The sequence below is a fragment of the Dryobates pubescens genome, chromosome 20 (assembly GCF_014839835.1).
Source record: "Dryobates pubescens isolate bDryPub1 chromosome 20, bDryPub1.pri, whole genome shotgun sequence".
NCBI lineage: Eukaryota > Metazoa > Chordata > Aves > Piciformes > Picidae > Dryobates > Dryobates pubescens.
This window is the reverse complement of record NC_071631.1, coordinates 20,568,659-20,587,568: the sequence shown is the minus strand read 5'-3', so window position 1 is coordinate 20,587,568 and position 18,910 is coordinate 20,568,659. Positions and strand designations below refer to the sequence as shown.

The 18,910-nt window shown below is 58.8% G+C and overlaps 1 protein-coding gene across 1 annotated transcript in view; it reads right to left on the bottom strand.

Annotated features, from left to right (window-relative positions):
* Positions 1–239: 239 nt before the first annotated feature.
* MYH10 (myosin heavy chain 10) overlaps positions 240–18,910 on the bottom strand; it is a 154,935-nt gene continuing 136,264 nt past the window's right edge. The window contains exons 29-42 of the mRNA XM_054171087.1: positions 17,931–18,137; positions 17,440–17,544; positions 15,949–16,101; positions 14,583–14,831; positions 13,480–13,692; positions 12,407–12,619; positions 10,574–10,735; positions 8,154–8,282; positions 6,040–6,128; positions 5,117–5,240; positions 4,394–4,602; positions 2,687–2,795; positions 1,815–1,987; positions 240–770 (exon numbers count right to left, since the gene is read on the bottom strand). Of these exons, the coding sequence (XP_054027062.1) occupies positions 626–770; positions 1,815–1,987; positions 2,687–2,795; positions 4,394–4,602; positions 5,117–5,240; positions 6,040–6,128; positions 8,154–8,282; positions 10,574–10,735; positions 12,407–12,619; positions 13,480–13,692; positions 14,583–14,831; positions 15,949–16,101; positions 17,440–17,544; positions 17,931–18,137 (2,280 nt within the window). The 3' untranslated portion in view covers positions 240–625. The remainder of the gene's footprint in view (positions 771–1,814; positions 1,988–2,686; positions 2,796–4,393; positions 4,603–5,116; positions 5,241–6,039; positions 6,129–8,153; positions 8,283–10,573; positions 10,736–12,406; positions 12,620–13,479; positions 13,693–14,582; positions 14,832–15,948; positions 16,102–17,439; positions 17,545–17,930; positions 18,138–18,910) is intronic.

The following is an 18,910-nucleotide window of genomic DNA, read 5'->3' as shown; positions in this document are numbered from 1 at the left end:
TCACAGTTCACTGGCTGGTGGTGGTGTGTGGAGGGGTCACGAGGATGAGGAGGACAGAGAGAGGCCGGGGTGAGGTTTGGTCGTCCGGGGTGCGGCAGGCCCGGGGCGGGCGGAGCACAGGCGGCTGGGCGCTGTCTGTACAAAGCATGCATGGCCTGGCCCCCGGCTCTGCCCCAGCCCCCCACCCCCCCGGGAATGACACTGCTGTGGTGGTAGAGAACCAAACCAGAACAAAAACAACAACAACAACAACGAAAGAGCCAAGGAAAATGGAACAAAACAACCCCAAAGAGTTTCATCCTTCACATGATGCTTTAGAGAATGGCTTTCCCACGAGGCTCTGGAGAAGAGCTGCGCTGAGCAGGGAGGGCCCCGCGCCCAGGGCTGGCGCTCAGGAGCAGCTGGGCCTAGGGCAGAAGCAGGGTGCGGCGTGGGGAGGCTGCAGAGCCTTAAGACAGAGTTGACCTAAGAGAAGTAACCTTGTAGCATGCCGGCGATCCGTAAGGCAGAGTTAGGGCCACAAGGCAGTTGGGTGGTCAGGAAAGTCCCCCTCCTCCTCCTCCTCCTCTTCCTCCTCCTGCTGCTGCCTGTCCTGCCAGAGCTCTCTGGGTGGAGGCTCAGGGCTCTACTCGGCAGGGGCCGGCTGCGCCTCGTTCACGTCGCTGCCTTTGCTCTCCGCGTCGTCGTCAGACAGCTCCAGAGAGGCTCCTTCCATGTGCAGCTGGCGGCGCCCGGAGCGGCTCGAGGAGAAGGTGATGGGACCCCCCCTCCTGTAAAGCAGAGCAGGCAGGGGCTGGGGGCTGCTCTGCTGGGCACTGCTGAGGCCACGCCTCAAACACTGCGCTCAGCTTTAGGACCCTCACTACAAGGAGGACATTGGGAGGCTGGAGGAGGTCCAGAGAAGGGCAACAAAGCTGGGGAAGGGTCTGGAGAGCAGGGCTGGGGAGGAGCAGCTGAGGGAGCTGGGGGAGTTGAGCCTGGAGAAAATGAGGCTGAGGGAGACATCATTGCTCTCCACAGCTCCCTGAGAGGAGGTTGGAGTCAGGTGGGGGTTGGACTCTTCTCCCAAGGAACAAGTGATAGGATGAGAGGAAATGGCCTCAGATTGCACCAGGGGTGGTTTAGGTTGGACAGGAGGAACAGTTTCTTCCCCTTGAGGATTGCCAAGGCCTGGCCCAGGCTGCCCAGGGCAGTGGAGTCCCCATCCCTGGAGGGGTTTCAAAGCCATGGAGATGTGGTGCTGGGGCCATGGCTTAGCAGCAGACTTGGTAGCATTGGGTTAATGGTTGGAGTCAATGACCTTAAAGGTCTTATCCAACCCAAGCCCCTTTGACTCTGCTGATGGCTCACCCCTCACCCCCAGCCCAAGGGCTGTTGCTGGCAGCCACCCCTGACAGACTGAACCATGGGAGAATGTGGCAGCTTGGCCACCATGGGACAACACTCCCAAGCGGTGTCTTGAAGCCCTCTCTCCCATCACGCTGGGCTCAGACAGCTGCTGGTGCTCCGGGTGCCTGCTGAGGACCCACTCACATGTTGCAGGTCCCAGTACTGACCCCTCTCACATCTGCCTGCAGCTGGGCCGAGCTGGCAACCCCTGAGGACCTGCCAATGTAAGCTCCAGAAGCTTTGGGCCCAAGAGCCACCCGGAGCGCCCCTGTGGTCTGACATCTTCCTACCGCCACCAGCAGGCCTGGCCAGCGGCGCCCAGCAGGCTCCCTGGTGCCCCACGCGCCGGCAGCTGTGCCCCTGCAGCTGCCCAGGGCCGGATCCCCGCGGGCACAGAGGGGCTCAGGGTCCCTGGTGCCACTCACCTTAGCCTGTTCTTGAGGGTGCTGACCTCGCGGCTCAGGCCCTCGTTGGCCTCGGTGGCGTCGTCCAGCTCGCGCTGCAGCTTGCGGCGGGAGGCGTTGGCGCGCGTCGCCTCCTCCTCCGCCTCCTCCAGCTGCCTCTTCAGCTGCTTCATCCTGGCGTTCGCCTTCTCCATCTGCAACGCAGCCCCGGGCCCTCAGCAGCGGCCTCCAGGGCTGCTGCGCCCTGCCCCGGCTCACCGAGCCCCCTGCCCCCGGCTGGAGCCGGACTGCAGCCTCCCTCGGCAGCAGGGAACGCTGCACGGCTGCTGGCGAGCAGGAGGGGAGCCACAGCTGCAGCCACCACAGAGGCCTCCTGACTGCTGGGAACTGCTTCAGTGGTTATCAAAAGAGGTCTCCTTAGATCTTGTCACTAAAGAACCACTTCATGTTTCCAGAGGCACAAGTCCTGTGGGGAGCAGCTGAGGGAGCTGGGGCTGTTGGGTGTGGAGAAGAGGAGGCCGAGGGAGACCTCATTGCTCTCTGCAGCAACCTGAGAGGAGGCTGCAGGGAGGGGGGGTGGGCTCTTCTTTCAAGAAATAAGTAATGGGAGAGGAAATGGTCTCAGGTTAGACCAGGGGAGGTTTAGGTTGGACATGAGGAACAATTTCTTCCCCATAAGGGCTGCCAAAGCCTGGCCCAGGCTGCCCAGGGCAGTGGTGGAGTCTCCATCCCTGGAGGGGTTTCAAGGCTGTGGTGCTGAGGGCTGTGGGTTGGTGGCGCCCTGGCAGTGCTGGGGTAAGGCTTGGACTGGATGCTCTTAAAGGTCAGTTCCCTGACTCCAGAAGCAGCCCTTGCTGCTCCAGGCAGGGCTTGGATTGGCTCCCTGCACCCACCTGCTCCTTGTACTGGTCCGCGTGCCGCCGCTCGTCCTCCACCTGCATGAAGACCTCCTTCAGCTTCTTCTCGGTGCGCCGAACCAGCTTGTTGGCAGCTGCCCTCTCCCTAGGACAAGCAAAGCCACCGTTGGCAGCGTGAGCTCTGGCCCTCTGAAGGGCTCTGGCCTGGCTGTGTGCCCAACACAAGCCCTCTCCACACCTGCCACCACCAGAACCCACTTGGGCTTAGTCTGCTGGTGGGAGGCAGCTTTGAGTCCCAGCAGTGAAGCAGGAGGAGGATGGGGGGAGGAGAGGGGTAAGAAGGTGAGATGCAGTGAGATGCAAGAGAGCAGCTTTAGAGCTCCTGCTAAACAGGACCATGGTCCTCCTGCAGAGCCAGCAGCACAAGAGGGTGGAGATGGAGATGTGACAGTCCACCCTCAGAGCCTGGGGAGGACTAGCTAAGGACTGGACAGTGCACTGTGTGTGGAGGAGCAAGGTGGCACAGGCAGAGCCCCCTGCAGCAGGGCTTCTGCAGAGCACAGGATCCAGCTCCACCAGCTGAAGCTGTCACACAAGCTGACCAAACTGCTTCCCATAACCAGCCCTGAGGAACTGGGGGCATAAAAGGCCTCCCCCAGGAGCTGCAGTGTGACTCTTGCTCCATGCTGTCCCTTTCTGTCCTGCAGGTCAGGGTCTCAGGGGATGTTTCCTCTCACCTCGAGAAACGTCTGCAGCACCTCGTGGAGCCTGGGCCCACAGTCACACATCCACTGCTTGATGCCAGGAGCTGACTCAGCTCTTGCACTCAGCTGAGCTTTCAACTGCAGCTCCATTCTGCTGGCCTTGTTAAATGTCCTCTCCTAAACATTGGCTTCCAGATGCTGAAGCCTGCAGTGGCTCTGTGAGCTCCATCTCCATCCGAGTTTGCTGATGGCACCAAGCTGTGAGGTGCAGCAGACAGGCTGGAGGGAAGGGATCCATCCAGAGGGACCTGCACAGGCTGCAGTGCTGGGCCCAGAACAACCTCATGAGGTTCAACAAGACCAAGGGCAGGGTCCTGCAGCTGGGGCAGGGCAATCCCAAGCACCAATACAGGCTGGGCAGGGACTGGCTTGAGAGCAGCCCTGAAGAAAAGGCCTTGGGGGTGCTGGGGGAGGAGAAGCTCAACAGGAGCCAGCAGGGAGCACTTGCAGCCCAGAGAGCCAAGCAGAGCCTGGGCTGCAGCAGGAGAAGTGTGGCCAGCAGGGCTGGAGCTGCTCTGCTATGAGGACAGACTGAGGGAGTTGGGGCTGTTCAGTATGGAGAGGAGAAGGCTCTGAGACCTTCTTGTGGCCTTCCAGGATCTGCAGGGGGCTCCAAGAAAGCTGGGGAGGGACTTTTGAGGCTGTCAGGGAGGGATAGGGCTGGGGGGGATGGAGCAAAACTAGAAATGGGGAGATTGAGATTGGATGTGAGGAAGAAGTTGTTCCCCAGGAGGGTGGTGAGAGCCTGGCACAGGCTGCCCAGGGAGGTGGTGGAAGCCTCCTGCCTGGAGGTGTTTGCAGCCAGGCTGGAGGTGGCTGTGAGCAACCTGCTGCAGTGTGAGGTGTCCCTGCCCATGGCAGGGGGGTTGGAGCTGGCTGAGCCTTGAGCTCCCTTCCAGCTCCCTGACAGTTCTGTGATCTCTGTCCTTCCACCACCCAACGTCCGACTGACAGAGCAGGCAGACAGATTGCTCCTTACTTGGCCTCCTGCTCGAGCTGCTCTTCTAGCTGTGCAATCTTGGCTTCTAGGGTAGAGATGGTTGCCTTGAACTTGGACTTGACAGAGCCCTCCAGCTCCTGCAGCTTGGCTTTCAGCTCCTTGTTCTGCCTCTCCAGCTGCTGCCGTGCGTTCTCGCTCTTCTGGGCGGCGCTGCGCTCCCCGGCCAGCTCCGAGTTGAGAGTGTCCACCTGAGAGGAGAACAGGAGATGCTCACAGTGCTTTGGCTTGAAGGGACCTCCAAGGTCATCCAGTTTCAATCCCCCTGCCACACACAGCGACACCTCCCTCCAGCCCCGGTAGCTCAAGGCCTCATCCAGCCTGGCCTTCAACACCTCCAGGGAGGAGGCAGCCACAGCCTCCCTGGGCAGCCTGTGCCAGAGTCTCCCCACCCTCACTGCAAAGAATTTCTTCCTCATCTCCAGTCTCAACCTGCCCTCTCCCAGCTGAAAGCCATTGTCCCTCAGCCTGGCACTCCCAGCCCTTGTTCAAAGTCCCTCCCCAGCTCCCCTGCAGCCCCTTCAGGTGCTGGAAGGTTGCTCTGAGGTCTCCCTGGAGCCTTCTCTTCTCCAGGCTGAACAGCCCCAGCTTTCCCAGCCTGTCCCCACAGGGGAGGTTCTGCAGCAATCCAAGCATGGCCCAGGACGATTTGGTGCTGTTCAGAGGCCGCCTCTGCCCGCAGGCTGAGCTGCCAGCGGCGCCCACCTGCAGCGTGGTCTTGCGGAAGCGCTCGTTGAGCAGCTCCATGTTGCTCTGCTCCTCCTCCAGCTCCTCCTCCAGCTGTGCAATGCGAGCCTCCAGCCGCCGCTTCTCGTCCAGCAGCGCTGACCTAGAAAGGAAGGATTTGGGTCAAGCCTTCCCCACCCCTGACACCGAGCTGCCGGCCAGCTCGCTCCCGGCCCTCCGGCGCCGCCGGCCCCAAGACAAGCTGCCGCGGCTGTAGCCCAGGGCGGCCGGGAGGGAGCTCGTGGGAGCAGAGGGGCGAGCGGCAGAGGTGCTGCAGCCCACGGTGCTGAGCTGCAGCGGGGCTGTGGGGCTGCAGCAGGGCTGCGGGGGGGCTGCAGGGAGGCTGTGGAGCTGCAGTGGGGCTGCGGGGCTGCAGCGGGGCTGTGGGGCGGGCTGCAGTGGGGCTGCGGAGCTGCAGTGGGGCTGCGGGGCTGCAGTGGGGCTGCGGGGCTGCAGTGGGGCTGCGGGGCTGCAGTGGGGCTGCGGGGCTGCAGCGGGGCTGCGGGGCTGCAGCGGGGCTGTGGAGCAGGCTGCAGGGGGGCTGTGGAGCAGGCTGCAGGGCTGCGGTGGGGCTGCGCAGCTGCTGCGGGGCGGGCTGCAGTGGGGCTGTGGAGCCACAGTGGGGCTGCAGGGGGGGCTGCGGGGCTGCAGTGGGGCTGGGGGGGTTGTGGGGCTGCAGCGGGGCTGTGGAGCTGCAGCAGGGCTGGGGGGGGGCTGCGGGGGGGGCTGCAGGGCGGCTGTGGAGCTGCAGCAGGGCTGCGGGGGGGGGGCTGCGGTGCTGCAGCGGTGCTGCAGCGGTGCTGCGGGGGGGGCTGCGGGGGGGCTGTGGTGCTGCAGCAGGGCTGCAGGGGGGCTGCAGGGGGGCTGCAGCAGGGCTGCAGGGGGGCTGCGGGGCGACTCACTTCCCCGAGGCGCTGTTGGCAATCTCGTCGGCCAGCTCGTCCCTCTCCTGCTCCGCGTGCCGCCGCGCGCGCTCCGAGGCCGCGAACTCCTGCCGGGGCAGCGCAGGAGGCGTTAGGAACCCCCCAGCTCCTGCAGCCGGGCCCGGGAGCCCCGCGGGCTCTGGAAGGGCTGTGCGGAAGCAGAGTGCCAGCAGGCTGTGCCCCCCGGGGTGCCAGGGCTCCCTGCGCCCCGGCCCTGCAGAGCTCCGCGCGCAGAGCCGAGGACAACAGAAGCGACTCGGCAGCGGCAGAGAGCAAACCCAAGCTGCGGGAGGCAGCTGCTGCCCTGTGCCCCCAGACCCACATCTGCTGAAGTGAGCACTGACCTGAGCACAGATGTGACTCACAGGGTCAGTCTGGCTGGCAGAGCCTTCAAGATCATCCAGTCCAGCCCTTAGCCCAGCCTGGCCAAGCCTGCTGCTAAGCCACGGCCCTCAGCACCACATCTACGCAGCTCTGAAACCCTTCCAAGGATGGGGACCAGTCCTGACAGCCCTTCTGGGGACAAAATTGTTCCTCATGTCCAACCTGAGCCTGCCCTGGCACAATTTCAGGCCATTTCCTCTTGTCCTATCAATTCTTCCTCGGGAACAGTATCACCAAGGTTGGCAGAGACCTCGAGGATCATCGAGCCCAAGCTGTCACCACAGACCTCATGGCTAGACCATGGCACCAAGTGCCACATCCAATCCCCTCTGGAACACCTCCAGGGATGGGGACTCCACCACCTCCCTGGGCAGCACATCCCAATGGCCAACAACTCTCTCTGGGAAGAACTTTCTCCTCACCTCCAGCCTAAACTTCCCCTGGCACAGCTTGAGACTGTGTCCTCTTGTTCTGCTGCTGGTTGCCTGGGAGAAGAGACCAACCCCCCCCTGGCTACAACCTCCCTTCAGGCAGTTGCAGAGAGCAATGAGGTCACCCCTGAGACCAACCCCTGCCTGCTGTCTCCCCTCCTCTTCTCCAGGCTCAACAGCCCCAGGTCCCTCAACTGCCCCTCCCCAGCCCTGTTCTCCAGACCCTTCCTCAGCTTCATTGCCCTTCTCTGGACCTGCTCCAGTCCCTCAATGTCCTTCTTGGAGTGAGGGCCCAAAACTGACCCCAGGACTCGAGCTGTGAGCTCACCAGTGTCCAGTACAGGATGACAAGCAATTCCCTGCTCCTGCTGGCCACACTGTGGCTGATGCAGGCCAGGATGCTGGTGGCCTTCTTGGCCACCTGGGCACACACTGTCTCATCTTCATCCACCTGTCAGCCAGCAGCCTCCCAGGTCATTTTCTACCACCAGGCAGCTTTCCAGCCGCTCTGTCCCAAGCCTGGAGCATTGCTGGGGCTGCTGTCAGAGCACAGGAACCAAACCCACAGCAGAGCAGGGAGCACTGAGGCTCTCCTTACCAAAGTGCATGAGGTGGCACAAGCACCCAAGTGTCTGCTGAGAGGCACAACTGAATGTCCTGCCAGTGCAAGAGTGACGAGTGTGAAGGCCACACATTCATGCCAAGGAGAAGCTGTAGGAGGTCACAGAGTAAGTGTGGAGAAATCTGAGTGGCTGCTTCAAACCTTGGCCTGCTGCTAAAGGAGGCCACAAAGAGGCAGCCTGTCACAGCTGCCACTGCTGCTGCTGCTGGACCTTGGGGCAGCCTGAGGGCATGGTGCAGCTAAGTGCCAGGTACCAAGACCTGGAGCTCTTCCATGAAGTGAGGGAGCTGCTGCCCAGAAGAGAAGGGGTGAGGACCCTCGGGGCAGAGTGAGAACCCTCCACAGCCTGGCACAGTGCTGAGCAGCTGCAGAGCTTGTTCAGAGCACTGCACCTTTCAGAGCCTGGAAGCAGCCTGCAGATGTTAGTGAGGCCTCAGGCCTAAGCAGGAGCAAAGCTTCCTGCTCACCTGGCAGAGAAAGGAGTCCAGGCTCCTACAATGAGTCCTACAGAGCCCCAGGAGCTTCACTTATGTCCTGGGGCAGGGGACGAGAAGGGTCTCCTGGCTCCCATTTCTCTGCTCACCTCACCAGATTGCTTTTAACTCTCTGCTCTTCAGCTCAGCAAGAGAAACAAACCTCCTGGGTGACAGACTCACCTCCTGCAGCTGGAGTATTTCTGCTTCCAGACCTTTGAGCTTCTTCTCACTCTCTTTGGACTGTGCAAAGATCTCATCCCTGGAGGCACGAGCTTCCTCCAGCTCCCGCTGGTAGTCTTTCATCTGAGCCTGCAGGGGGAAAGAGGGGTGGAGAAGAAGGGAGCAAGGAAGTGGGGGGGAGGGAAAGAAGGGAGCAAGGAAGTGGGGGGGGGAGAGAAAGGAAGGAGCAAGGAAGTGGTGGGGGGAGAGAAAGGAAGGAGCATGGAAGTGGTGGGGGGAGAGAAAGGAAGGAGCAAGGAAGTGGTGGGGGGAGAGAAAGGAAGGAGCAAGGAAGTGGTGGGGGGAGAGAAAGGAAGGAGCAAGGAAGTGGTGGGAGGGAAAGAAGGGAGCAAGGAAGTGGGGGGGGGGAGGGAAAGAAGGGAGCGAGGAAGTGGGGGGAGGAAAGGGAGAAGGGATGAGAAGGCAGAAGCCACAGTGCCTTAGGTCCCTGACAGGATGCCTTAGCAGTTCTGGAGCATTCTGGCCTTACAGGCAAGGCCTTCAGCCCACAGGGGTTGCTCTCTCTCGGTGCTATTTTCACACTAACACTTCCACTTTCTCTCTTTCCAGCCCTAATTCCTCACCAGAACCAGCACATTCAAAGACTTCACCTCCTTCATCTGGCACATTTCTTGTAGGGGAGAGAAAATCATCTCTACATCAAGAGCTGCTCCTTGCCATGGGTGATGGAACTTAAGGAGACACAGAATGATTTGGGTTGGAAGGGACCTTAAAGCTCATCCAGTTCCAACCCCTGCCACGGGCAGGGACACCTCCCACCAGCCCAGGCTGCTCAAGGCCTCATCCAGCCTGGCCCTGAACACCTCCAGGCAGGGGACAGCCACAGCCTCCCTGGGCAGCCTGTGCCAGTGTCTCCTGACCCTCACTGGAAAGCATTTCTGCCTGCTCTGCTCTGCATGGAGAGGCAAAAGCTTTAGCAGTGCCCAGTACAGACTGGCAAACTGAGTAAAAACAATCCAAATGGTGAGAAATCTGTGAGCTAAGAAGCTGTGAGTGCTGAAGCAGCCAGGAGACACCACTCATGCTTCTCTTAGACACCTGACAGGCAAATCTTCATCCCAAGGCTGACTTGAGGTGCCAAAAGTAAGGTGGAGAAGCTGCACTGAGGCTGTTCCTGCACCTTTGGGACAGCAGCAGGCATGGAGCAGTTGTTTCAGGTGCTACATGCAGATGCACTGAGGTTAGGTGTGAAGTCTCCAGCTCTCCTGGCCTGGGGGAGCAGAGCAGCTGGGCAATGCTGGGTGCCAGCACTTCTCACTTCACCCAGGGCTCAGCTCCAGAACTGCCCCACTGGGCTGAAGCAGGATTTGCAGGAGCACTGCCAAAGGGCAGTGAGGAGAAGGCAGGAAGACAATTTGACATCAGTGTGCTCCACCTGCTCTTGCCATGGTCTCACACTCACAGCACAGCATGGTGAGGCCTGGAAGGGACCTCTGGAGATCAGCCAGACCAACCCCACTGCCAAAGCAGGGCACCCCCAGCAGCTTGCCCAGCAGCACAGTGCCCAGCTGGGCTTGCAAGCTCTCCACACCAGGAGACTCCACAACCTCTCTGGGCAGCCTGCTCCAGGCCTCCAGCACCCTCACAACAAACAACTTTCTCCTCCTGCTCAGGTGGAACCTCCTGGGTTCCAGTCTGTGCCCACTGCTCCTTGTGCTGTCCCTGGGCACCACTGAGCAGAGTCTGGCCCCAGCCTCTTGCCCCCCACAGCTCCTTGAGCTCTTGCTGAGCATTGCTCAGCTGCCCTCTGGGGCTGCTCTTCTGCAGGCTCTCAGCCCCAGGGCTCTCAGCCTTTGCTGCTCCCAGAGCTGCTCCAGGCCCCTCAGCATCTTCTTGACCCTCCTGCAGCTTTGGGGCATGGCACAGAAAAGTTCTGCCAGGCCTGAGCTGTGCCAAGCACTGCATTTTTCCTGGCCATGGGACACAGCTCCTTGCCACAAGGACTGGGTGGCTCTTGCCAAGCAGAGAAGAATGGGCAGCTTGGAGCTGGTTAAAAGCAACTAAATTTGCTCCTCCTTTTCCCTCTGCAGCATCTTGGGCTGAAAATGCCTTCAAAAGCAACACATTGAGGAAGCAGCAGCCAGGAGAGCTGAGCTCAGCCTGAGGCTGCAGGAAGCGAACCTGAGTGAGTCCTCATACGAGGTGGTGGTGGCAAGGCAGAGAGAGTGCTGAAGAGAGGTACAGGGGGGGACAACCTTAACTCCCCCACTGCAGAAGGCTGAGTTGTGAGCAGGAGAAGCTGAGGGCAGGAGCTCTGTGCCACCTCAGCCCAGGGGAGGCTGGGGGCCTTCCGCCCTCACGCTCCAAGCAGCCCCCGGGTGGGCCAGGGCAGGGGAGCAGCCCTGCCGGGCGGAGCCTACCTGCAGCTTCCGAAGCTGTTTGATGGCCTCGTCCCGAGCCTTGTTGGCAGCTTCCATCTGCCCCTCCAGGTCCTTCAGATCCATCTCCAGCTTCTTCTTGGCTGCCACAGCCAGAGCCCTCTGCTTGCGCTCATCCTCCAGCTCTGCCTCCAGCTCTCGCACCTGGGGGGCAGGGACAGGCTCAGGCCCAGCGGTGCAGGAGGCACAGCCCCAGCGAGGCGGCTGGGGACACCAGGAGGCCTCTGCAGAGCAGAGCACTCAACCAGGCAGGGGCTGCAGAGACAAAGCTGCACAGAGGACACTGCAGGTGGCAAACACGAAGGCACAGACTGGATGGAAGCAGAGCTCTGCACTGCCCGGGGAGGCAGACAGGGACTCGGCAGCTCCCGGCCCTGCACAGCCATCCACACACAGGTATCACCCTAGAGAAGATCTCCCCACCCTGACTGCACCACCAAGAGGAAAACCATCAAATGACAGAGTCACTGTGGCTGGAAGAGACCTTTCAGATCACCCAGTCCAACCTTACCCCAGCACTGCCAGAGCACCACCACCCCATGGCCCTCAGCACCACAGCCACACAGCTCTGAAACCCCTCCAGGGATGGGGACTCCACCACTGCCCTGGGCAGCCTGGGCCAGGCCTTGACAACCCTTTGGGGGAAGAAATTGTTCCTCATGTCCAACCTAAACCTCCCCTGGTGCAACCTGAGGCCATTTCCTCTCATCCTATCACTCATTCCTTGGGAGAAGAGCCCAATCCCCCTCACTGCAGTCTCCTCTCAGGGAGCTGTACAGAGCAATGAGGTCTTCCTTCAGCCTCCTCTTCTCCAGGCTCAACCACCTCAGTTCCCTCAGCTGCTCCTCTCCAGACCCTTCCCCAGCTTTGTTGCCCTTCTCTGCACCTGCTCCAGCCCCTCAGTGTCCTTCTTGGAGTGAGAGGCCCAAAACTGAACCCAGGACTCAAGCTGTGGCCTCACCAGTGCTGAGTAGAGGGAGACAACCTCTCCAGTCCTGCTGGCCACACCGTGCCTGATCCAGGCCAGGCTGCTGGTGGTCTTCTTGGCCACCTGGGCACACTCTGGCTCATCTTCAGCTGCTGTTGAGCAACACCCCCAGCTCCTCTTCCTCTGGGCAGTTTCCAGCCACTCTGCCCCAAGCCTGGAGCAGTCGTGGTGCTGCCCTGAGCCAAGTGCAGGACCCAGCACTTGGCCTTGTTGAGTCTCACCCCAGTGGCTTCTGCCCACAGATCCCTCTGCAGAGCCCCCAGCTGACCAACACTCCTGACCCACTCAGCATCCTGTGCAGACTTACCAAGGATGCCCTCAATCCCCTCCTCCAGACCACTGATAAAGACATGAAAGAGCACTGGCCCCAGCACTGAGCCCTGGGGAACACCAGTGGTGCCTGCCCACCAAGTGGAATGACCTCCTCTCCCCACTGCTCTTTGGCTGAGTAGGTTCACCTCATTTGCTCAAGGAAGAACTGAAGTCATTCCCTTTGAAGCACTTCAACACTGACCATGGCTGGTGTGCAGGATCTAAGCAGCAAACCTCCACCCCCTAAGCCAAACACAGCCCCCCCAGCAGCAGCCAAGCCTCTGCTGGCATGCTGAATGCTTCTGGAGGACCAGCAGCAGACAATGCCAACAGTTGCCAGTGGCCAACAAGAGCAGCTCTGCCAGTGGCAAAGATGAGTGCTTGGGGCTCCTATAGGATGGGACCTTACAGCAGAGTTTGATTTGCCTGGTAGCAAGCCCCCACTGGAACCACAGAGCTTTGGCCCAAGATCCTCACAGCAGCCTCCTGCCTCAAGTACAGCACAGCAGGCTCACCTGTTTAACCAGCATCCTCTTCTTCTCTTCATTCTGCTCCTCCCTGGTCTGCAGATCTCTCTCAAACTGGGATTTCATGGCTTGCATGTTCACCTCCAGACGCAGCTTAGCATCTTCAGTGGCCTGCAGTTCATCTTCCAGCTCCTCAAGCTGAGTCCTCATCTCCTCAACCTGCTGCTCTAAAGTCCTCTTTGACTTCTCCAGTTCATGGACCTAAGCCAAAAGTGTTAATCAGACTCTCTCCTTCAGGTAGCTCAGAAACACTTTGGTTGAAAGAGACCTTGAGGACCACTGGGGCCAACCATTGAGCCAGCACTGCCAGGTCCCCACTGAAGCATGGCCCTCAGCACCACCTCTACATGGCTGCTGAACTCCTCCAGGGATGGGCACCCTGCCACTGCCCTGGGCAGCTCAACATCAGCACTTCAGAGCCAGACAAGAACTGAACTCAGGACATTTGGGCAGGGGCTGAATGGGACAAGGGATTAGAACAGGCAGAGCAGCATCTCTGAGTCTGTGCCAGAGACCTCAACAAACATCTCTGCAGATCACACAGTGCCTTAGGCATCATCTACTCCAAACTCCCTGCCACATGCAGGGACACCTCCCACCAGCCCAGGCTGCTCAAGGCCTCATCCAGCCTGGCCTTCAACACCCCCAGGGAGAAGGCAGCCACAACCTCCTTGGGCAACCTGTGCCAGAGTCTCACCACCCTCATACTGAAGAGCTTCTTCCTAAGCCTAACCCTGCTCATTGCCCTTTGCTGCTGGACACCCTCATGGGAAGTCCCTCTGCAGGGGACTGGACAGGGAGCTGTGCAGTGCCAAAGAGGAGAGCAGCAGTGGGACCAGCTCTCAACTCTAGCACAGCACTGGGCCAGCAGCTTTGGCTCCCCATGGCCTCACCTCTCTTGAAGAGGCCTCATGTCAGTGAAGACCACCCCTGTGCCCTGAGCTCCTCCAGAGCTGTGGTTCTAAGGCAGCTCCAGAGCTGTGTTTCTGTGTCAGGGGGACCTGCCCAGCCAGGGAGCCCTGCCGGCTCGCTCCCCATGCAGGCTGTGGAAGCACACTCACGTTTTTGCCCACATCATCTTTGGAGCTCATCAGGTCTTCCATATCTGTCCTCAGCTGCTTGTTCTGTCTCTCAAACTCTTCCTTAGCTTCCAGGGCTTCCTCCAGGGCCCGAGCCAGAGACAGTGCCTTGGTTTCCTTCTCCCTGGCTTCTGCTTCAGCACGGTCTCTCTCCTCCGCATACCTGGCAGAGATGTTCTTTTCTTCTGCCAGCATCTGCACACAAGAAACAAGGAATGCAGCTCATGAGGTCCTAGGACCAGGCCCTTCCTGCCTCAGGGGTCAGTCAATGAATGCTCTATGTGTAGCTGGCCTCCAGAAGCTGTCTGCTCTCTCCATCTCGATCACAGTGCTAGGAAAGAAACAGCTACAGCTGCTTTGGGATGAGAAGAGGAAAGGGAATTCCTGCTCCAGATCAAATAAGGGTTCTGAGACTTTCATCTTCCCTCCTTCACATCCCTTCTTGGTCTATCCCAGGAGATACAATCCTCAAGCTTTGGTTCCCATTCCCTTTGTGTGCACAAAGAGTTTATTGCTTCACAGAGTGGCCTAGGCTGGAAGGGACCTCGGAGATCATCTACTGCAAGCTCCCCATGATGGGCAGGGACACCTCTCACCTAGACTTGGTCACCAAGGCCTCATCCAACCTGGCCTTCAACACCCCCAGGGAGAAGGCATCCACAAAGACCCTGGGCAACCTGTTCCAGAGTCTCACCACCCTCATACTGAAGAGCTTCTTCCTCAGCTCCTGTCTAACCCTGCTCTCCCTCCGCTTCAAACCATTCTCCCTTGTCTTAGGAAAAGTCCCTCTGCAGCCTTCCTGCAGGATCCCTTCAGGTACTAGGAGACAGCTCTAAGGTGCCCCCAGAGTCTTCTCTTCTCCAGGCTGAACAACCTCAGCTCCCTCAGCCTGTCCTCACAGCAGAGGTCTAACAAGACCTAGATGTAGGTGAGAAGCTGCTCTGAACAAAGGCCAAGCTGCTCAGGAAGGATCCCTCAGCACCCACACCACCCTGGCCAGAGCCTTCTCCCTTTCTGCAGGGACACCAAAGAGGATGGCCCTTGGAAACCACAGAGAGCAGCAAGAGGGCAGGGAGCCAGGCTACCTGATCAAACTTCTTCTGCTTCTTCTCCAGGTTGGAGACAATCTGGCGCTGGTGGTCCAGATCCACCATCAGGTCATCCAGCTCCTGCTGCAGGCGGTTCTTGGTCTTCTCCAGCTTGTCATAAGCCATTGCCTTCTCCTCCAGGCGCTGGCTGAGGGACTCCATGTCCTTCAGTAACTTCTTCTTGTTTTCCTCCAAGCCTTCAATGGTTCCCACATCATCATCCACCTTTTTCTTAGCATCAGCCAGCTGGAAAGCATTGAAAGAAAACAAGGTGCAGCAGGAGAGGGGAAAGGAAGCAAGGGGCAGCAGGAGAGGGGAAAGGGAAGCAAGGTGCAGCAGGAGAGTGGAAAGGAAGCAAGGGGCAGCAGGAGAGGGGAAAGGGAAGCAAGGTGCAGCAGGAGAGGGGAAAGGAAGCAAGGGGCAGCAGGAGAGGGGAAAGGAAGCAAGGGGCAGCAGGAGAGGGGAAAGGGAAGCAAGGGGCAGCAGGAGAGGGGAAAGGAAGCAAGGGGCAGCAGGAGAGGGGAAAGGGAAGCAAGGGGCAGCAGGAGAGGGGAAAGGGAAGCAAGGGGCAGCAGGAGAGGGGAAAGGGAAGCAAGGGGCAGCAGGAGAGGGGAAAGGGAAGCAAGGGGCAGCAGGAGAGGGGAAAGGGAAGCAAGGGGCAGCAGGAGAGGGGAAAGGGAAGCAAGGGGCAGCAGGAGAGGGGAAAGGGAAGCAAGGGGCAGCAGGAGAGGGGAAAGGGAAGCAAGGGGCAGCAGGAGAGGGGAAAGGGAAGCAAGGGGCAGCAGGAGAGGGGAAAGGGAAGCAAGGGGCAGCAGGAGAGGGGAAAGGGAAGCAAGGGGCAGCAGGAGAGGGGAAAGGGAAGCAAGGGGCAGCAGGAGAGGGGAAAGGGAAGCAAGGGGCAGCAGGAGAGGGGAAAGGGAAGCAAGGGGCAGCAGGAGAGGGGAAAGGGAAGCAAGGGGCAGCAGGAGAGGGGAAAGGGAAGCAAGGGGCAGCAGGAGAGGGGAAAGGGAAGCAAGGGGCAGCAGGAGAGGGGAAAGGGAAGCAAGGGGCAGCAGGAGAGGGGAAAGGGAAGCAAGGGGCAGCAGGAGAGGGGAAAGGGAAGCAAGGGGCAGCAGGAGAGGGGAAAGGGAAGCAAGGGGCAGCAGGAGAGGGGAAAGGGAAGCAAGGGGCAGCAGGAGAGGGGAAAGGGAAGCAAGGGGCAGCAGGAGAGGGGAAAGGGAAGCAAGGGGCAGCAGGAGAGGGGAAAGGGAAGCAAGGGACAGCAGGAGAGAGGAAAGGGAAGCAAGGGGCAGCCCCTCAATGTCCTTCTTGGGAGCGAGGATGAGAGAGCCTTACACAAGTCTTGCCCTTTACAACAGCTTACCTGTGCCTGCAAGGCCAGCATCTGCTTCTCCAAGTTCTTTCTGGCCTCCTCTTCCTCTTCCTGCTGCTCCTGCAGGTTGTTCTTCTCCTCTTCCAGCTGCCTGATCCTGCTGCTCAGGTTGAGTTTCTGGCGGGTTTCTTCCTGAAGCAGCTCCTGGTACACAAACATGGAATGGGATGGGATGGGATGGGATGGGATGGGATGGGATGGGATGGGATGGAAATGAACAGAATTAACCAGGTTGGAAAAGACCTTTGAGATCATCCAGTCCAACCTCTCACCCAGCACCATCTGATCAACTAAACCACAGCACCAAGTGCCTCATCCAGGCTCCTCTTAAACACCTCCAGTGATGGGGACTCCACCACCTCCCAGGGCAGCACATCCCAATGGCCAAGCTCTCTCTCTCTCTGAAGAATTTCTTCCTAACACCCAGCCTAAACCTCCCCTGGCACAGCTTGAGACTGTGTCCTCTTGTTCTGGTGCTGGGTGCCTGGGAGAAGAGGCACATCCAGAGCTCAGCTGTGCTTGTGGTGGCCTTAGGCTACGCCCCTCCTCCCCCTCCATGTGGAGTTCCAGGTTTGGTGGTTGTTCTCACAGCATTTTTCTCCCCAGACAAGCTGGGATTTGGCTTTTCCAAGGGCCCTGCTCATTCCTCTGGGGCACACTTACACCTTCATGAGCATCAGGGGATCTGTGCCCCTGGTCTGGTCTAGATGTGAATGGAGGATACTTTGTCATCTTCAAAGGGATGAGCACAGAAGTCACCTTCCAGCCCTCCTGTTCTGCTCTCAGCCAAGCATCCAGAGCAACTACTTTAAAGCACCCAGGAGGAATGCACAGCAGTGCAGCCTGCAGTGGCAGCACTCTTCCAGGGTCTGCTGCATGCTTAAAGGTAAAGGGGAGGTTGAGGACAGCTGGAGCTTGGCAGTGGAGCCTTCTGCCCTCATAGAAACTGATGGAAGGTGTGACCACCACCATCCCACCTCCCCCAGCCTCTTCCTCCCAGACCTCCCCAGTAGTAATTAACATTACTCAGGCAGTCACCATTCTCACAAAAGGAAGATAAAAAGAGGATATTTGAGTGGTGAATACATGCAGCAAACTCCATTGCTGAACTCAAACCCAAAGCCTGGCAGTCTGAGCTTCAGCTGTCAGTAAAAGACAAGAGTGCTGTCCCTTGTGCCTTTCACACACCCCAAGGGTCTTATTTACACTCATAGTCTACTTGAGAAGCACTTCTGGACTTCATTCTCTTCTCCCATAGAGACTAAGGTAGAAGAGAGAAGCTGAAAGGCTCCACTCTGTCAAGCTGAGACTCTTAGCTGATGAAAACCTGGCTCCACATGGAGCTGAGCAACCATGGGGCAGCCCACTTCACCTCCTGCACCTTCTGGATCTACCAAACCAAGGCTGGAAATGGACTTTTTATTATGCCCTGAAGCAGGAACAAAGCTCCAGTGCAAGGCTTGAGCCTGCCTGCCCACACACCTGTGTATCCTGAAGCTGAGATTCCAAGCTGGCTGCATCCTTGGCAAACTTGATGCCTTTCTTCTCTGCTTCCTCCAGGAGACTTGAGACATTATCCAGCTCGTTCTGCAAAGCAAGCAGACCAAAGGGAGAGAGTTTGCCTGGCTGACAGCAAAGCCTGAGTCCCACAGAGCCCCCACAGATCCCAGGTGGCAGGGGCACCTACAACATCCTGCCCAGCAGCACAGTGCCCAGCTGGGGCTGGAAGCTCTCCACACAAGGAGACTCCACAACCTCTCTGGGCAGCCTGCTCCAGGCCTCCAGCAGCCTCACAACAAAGGTTCTCCTCTTGTTCAAGTGGAGCCTCCTGGGTTCCAGTCTGTGCTCACTGCCCCTTGCCCTGTCCCTGGGCACCACTGAGCAGAGTCTGGCCCCAGCCTCTTGCCCCCCACAGCTCCTTCAGCTCTTGCTGAGCATTGCTGAGATCTCCTCTGGGGCTGCTCTTCTCTTACCTGCAGCTTGTTGGCTTTCTCTGCCAGCTCCACCCTCAGCCTCTCTCCCTCGGTGACCTTGGCAGTCAGCTCTTGAACCTGAGCATCCAGCTTCTTCCTCTTGTGCTCAGACTCTGCCTTCACCTGCTGCAGCACCTTCACTTCACAGGCCAGCTCCTTGTTGTCAGACTCCAGACCTTGCTTGTTTTTCTCAAGGTTTGCTTTGAACTAGGGAAGGCAACAGGAGAGCAAGAAGTGAGATCAACACTTGGTTAGGGCTGGCAGCAGGCCAGGAAGCAAGCCAACACTTTTGTGTGTGAATCAAAGGCTTCTGCCCCAAACCATTCAGCAAATCAGATTTAGGAGCTGAAAAAGATAAAACAAGTGCTGAGTAAGCTCTGAGTCGAGTGGAGAGTGTTGAAAATGTTGAATGGAGCACTCTGTGCAGTCAGCCAAAGCCCAGGTGAGTGCAGGTTATTCCAGCTGCCCCTCACAAGCAGCAGTGAGGAGCAGAAGACACTGCCACAAACCCAACAAAGTCTGGGATGCGAGTGCTGGCAAATGCCTGCTTGAGCAGCACTGCAAGGAGGAAGGAATGTGCCCATTACCAGCTCAGCATGGCTCATCTCACAGAAAGAAAAGGAAAGCTAGCAGCCAGAGCTGCCCTCATTTCAGGAGGCACAGCCAGTGCACACCAAAGCTCTGCTCAGCACCACCCAGACAGCTGGCAGCAAGCTGCTGGAAAAGCAGCCATTCACTTCAGGGTGCTGAAGTGTCACTGTTGCACTGATAGCCTCTCATCACAGGCCCTCTGGGGAAGGCTGCAGGGGATTCTTCTTCCTCTCCATCTTCTTATTGAGAGTATTTCAGGAATAAGGAGCAGAAGACACAAGTAAGAGCTTCAGGTCAGCCAAGGGCAATTTCCACCACCTTCAGCTACCACATTTCTCACTCAGCATAGAACACTCCTGCAGCACAGCAGCTGCACACAGGGACATTTG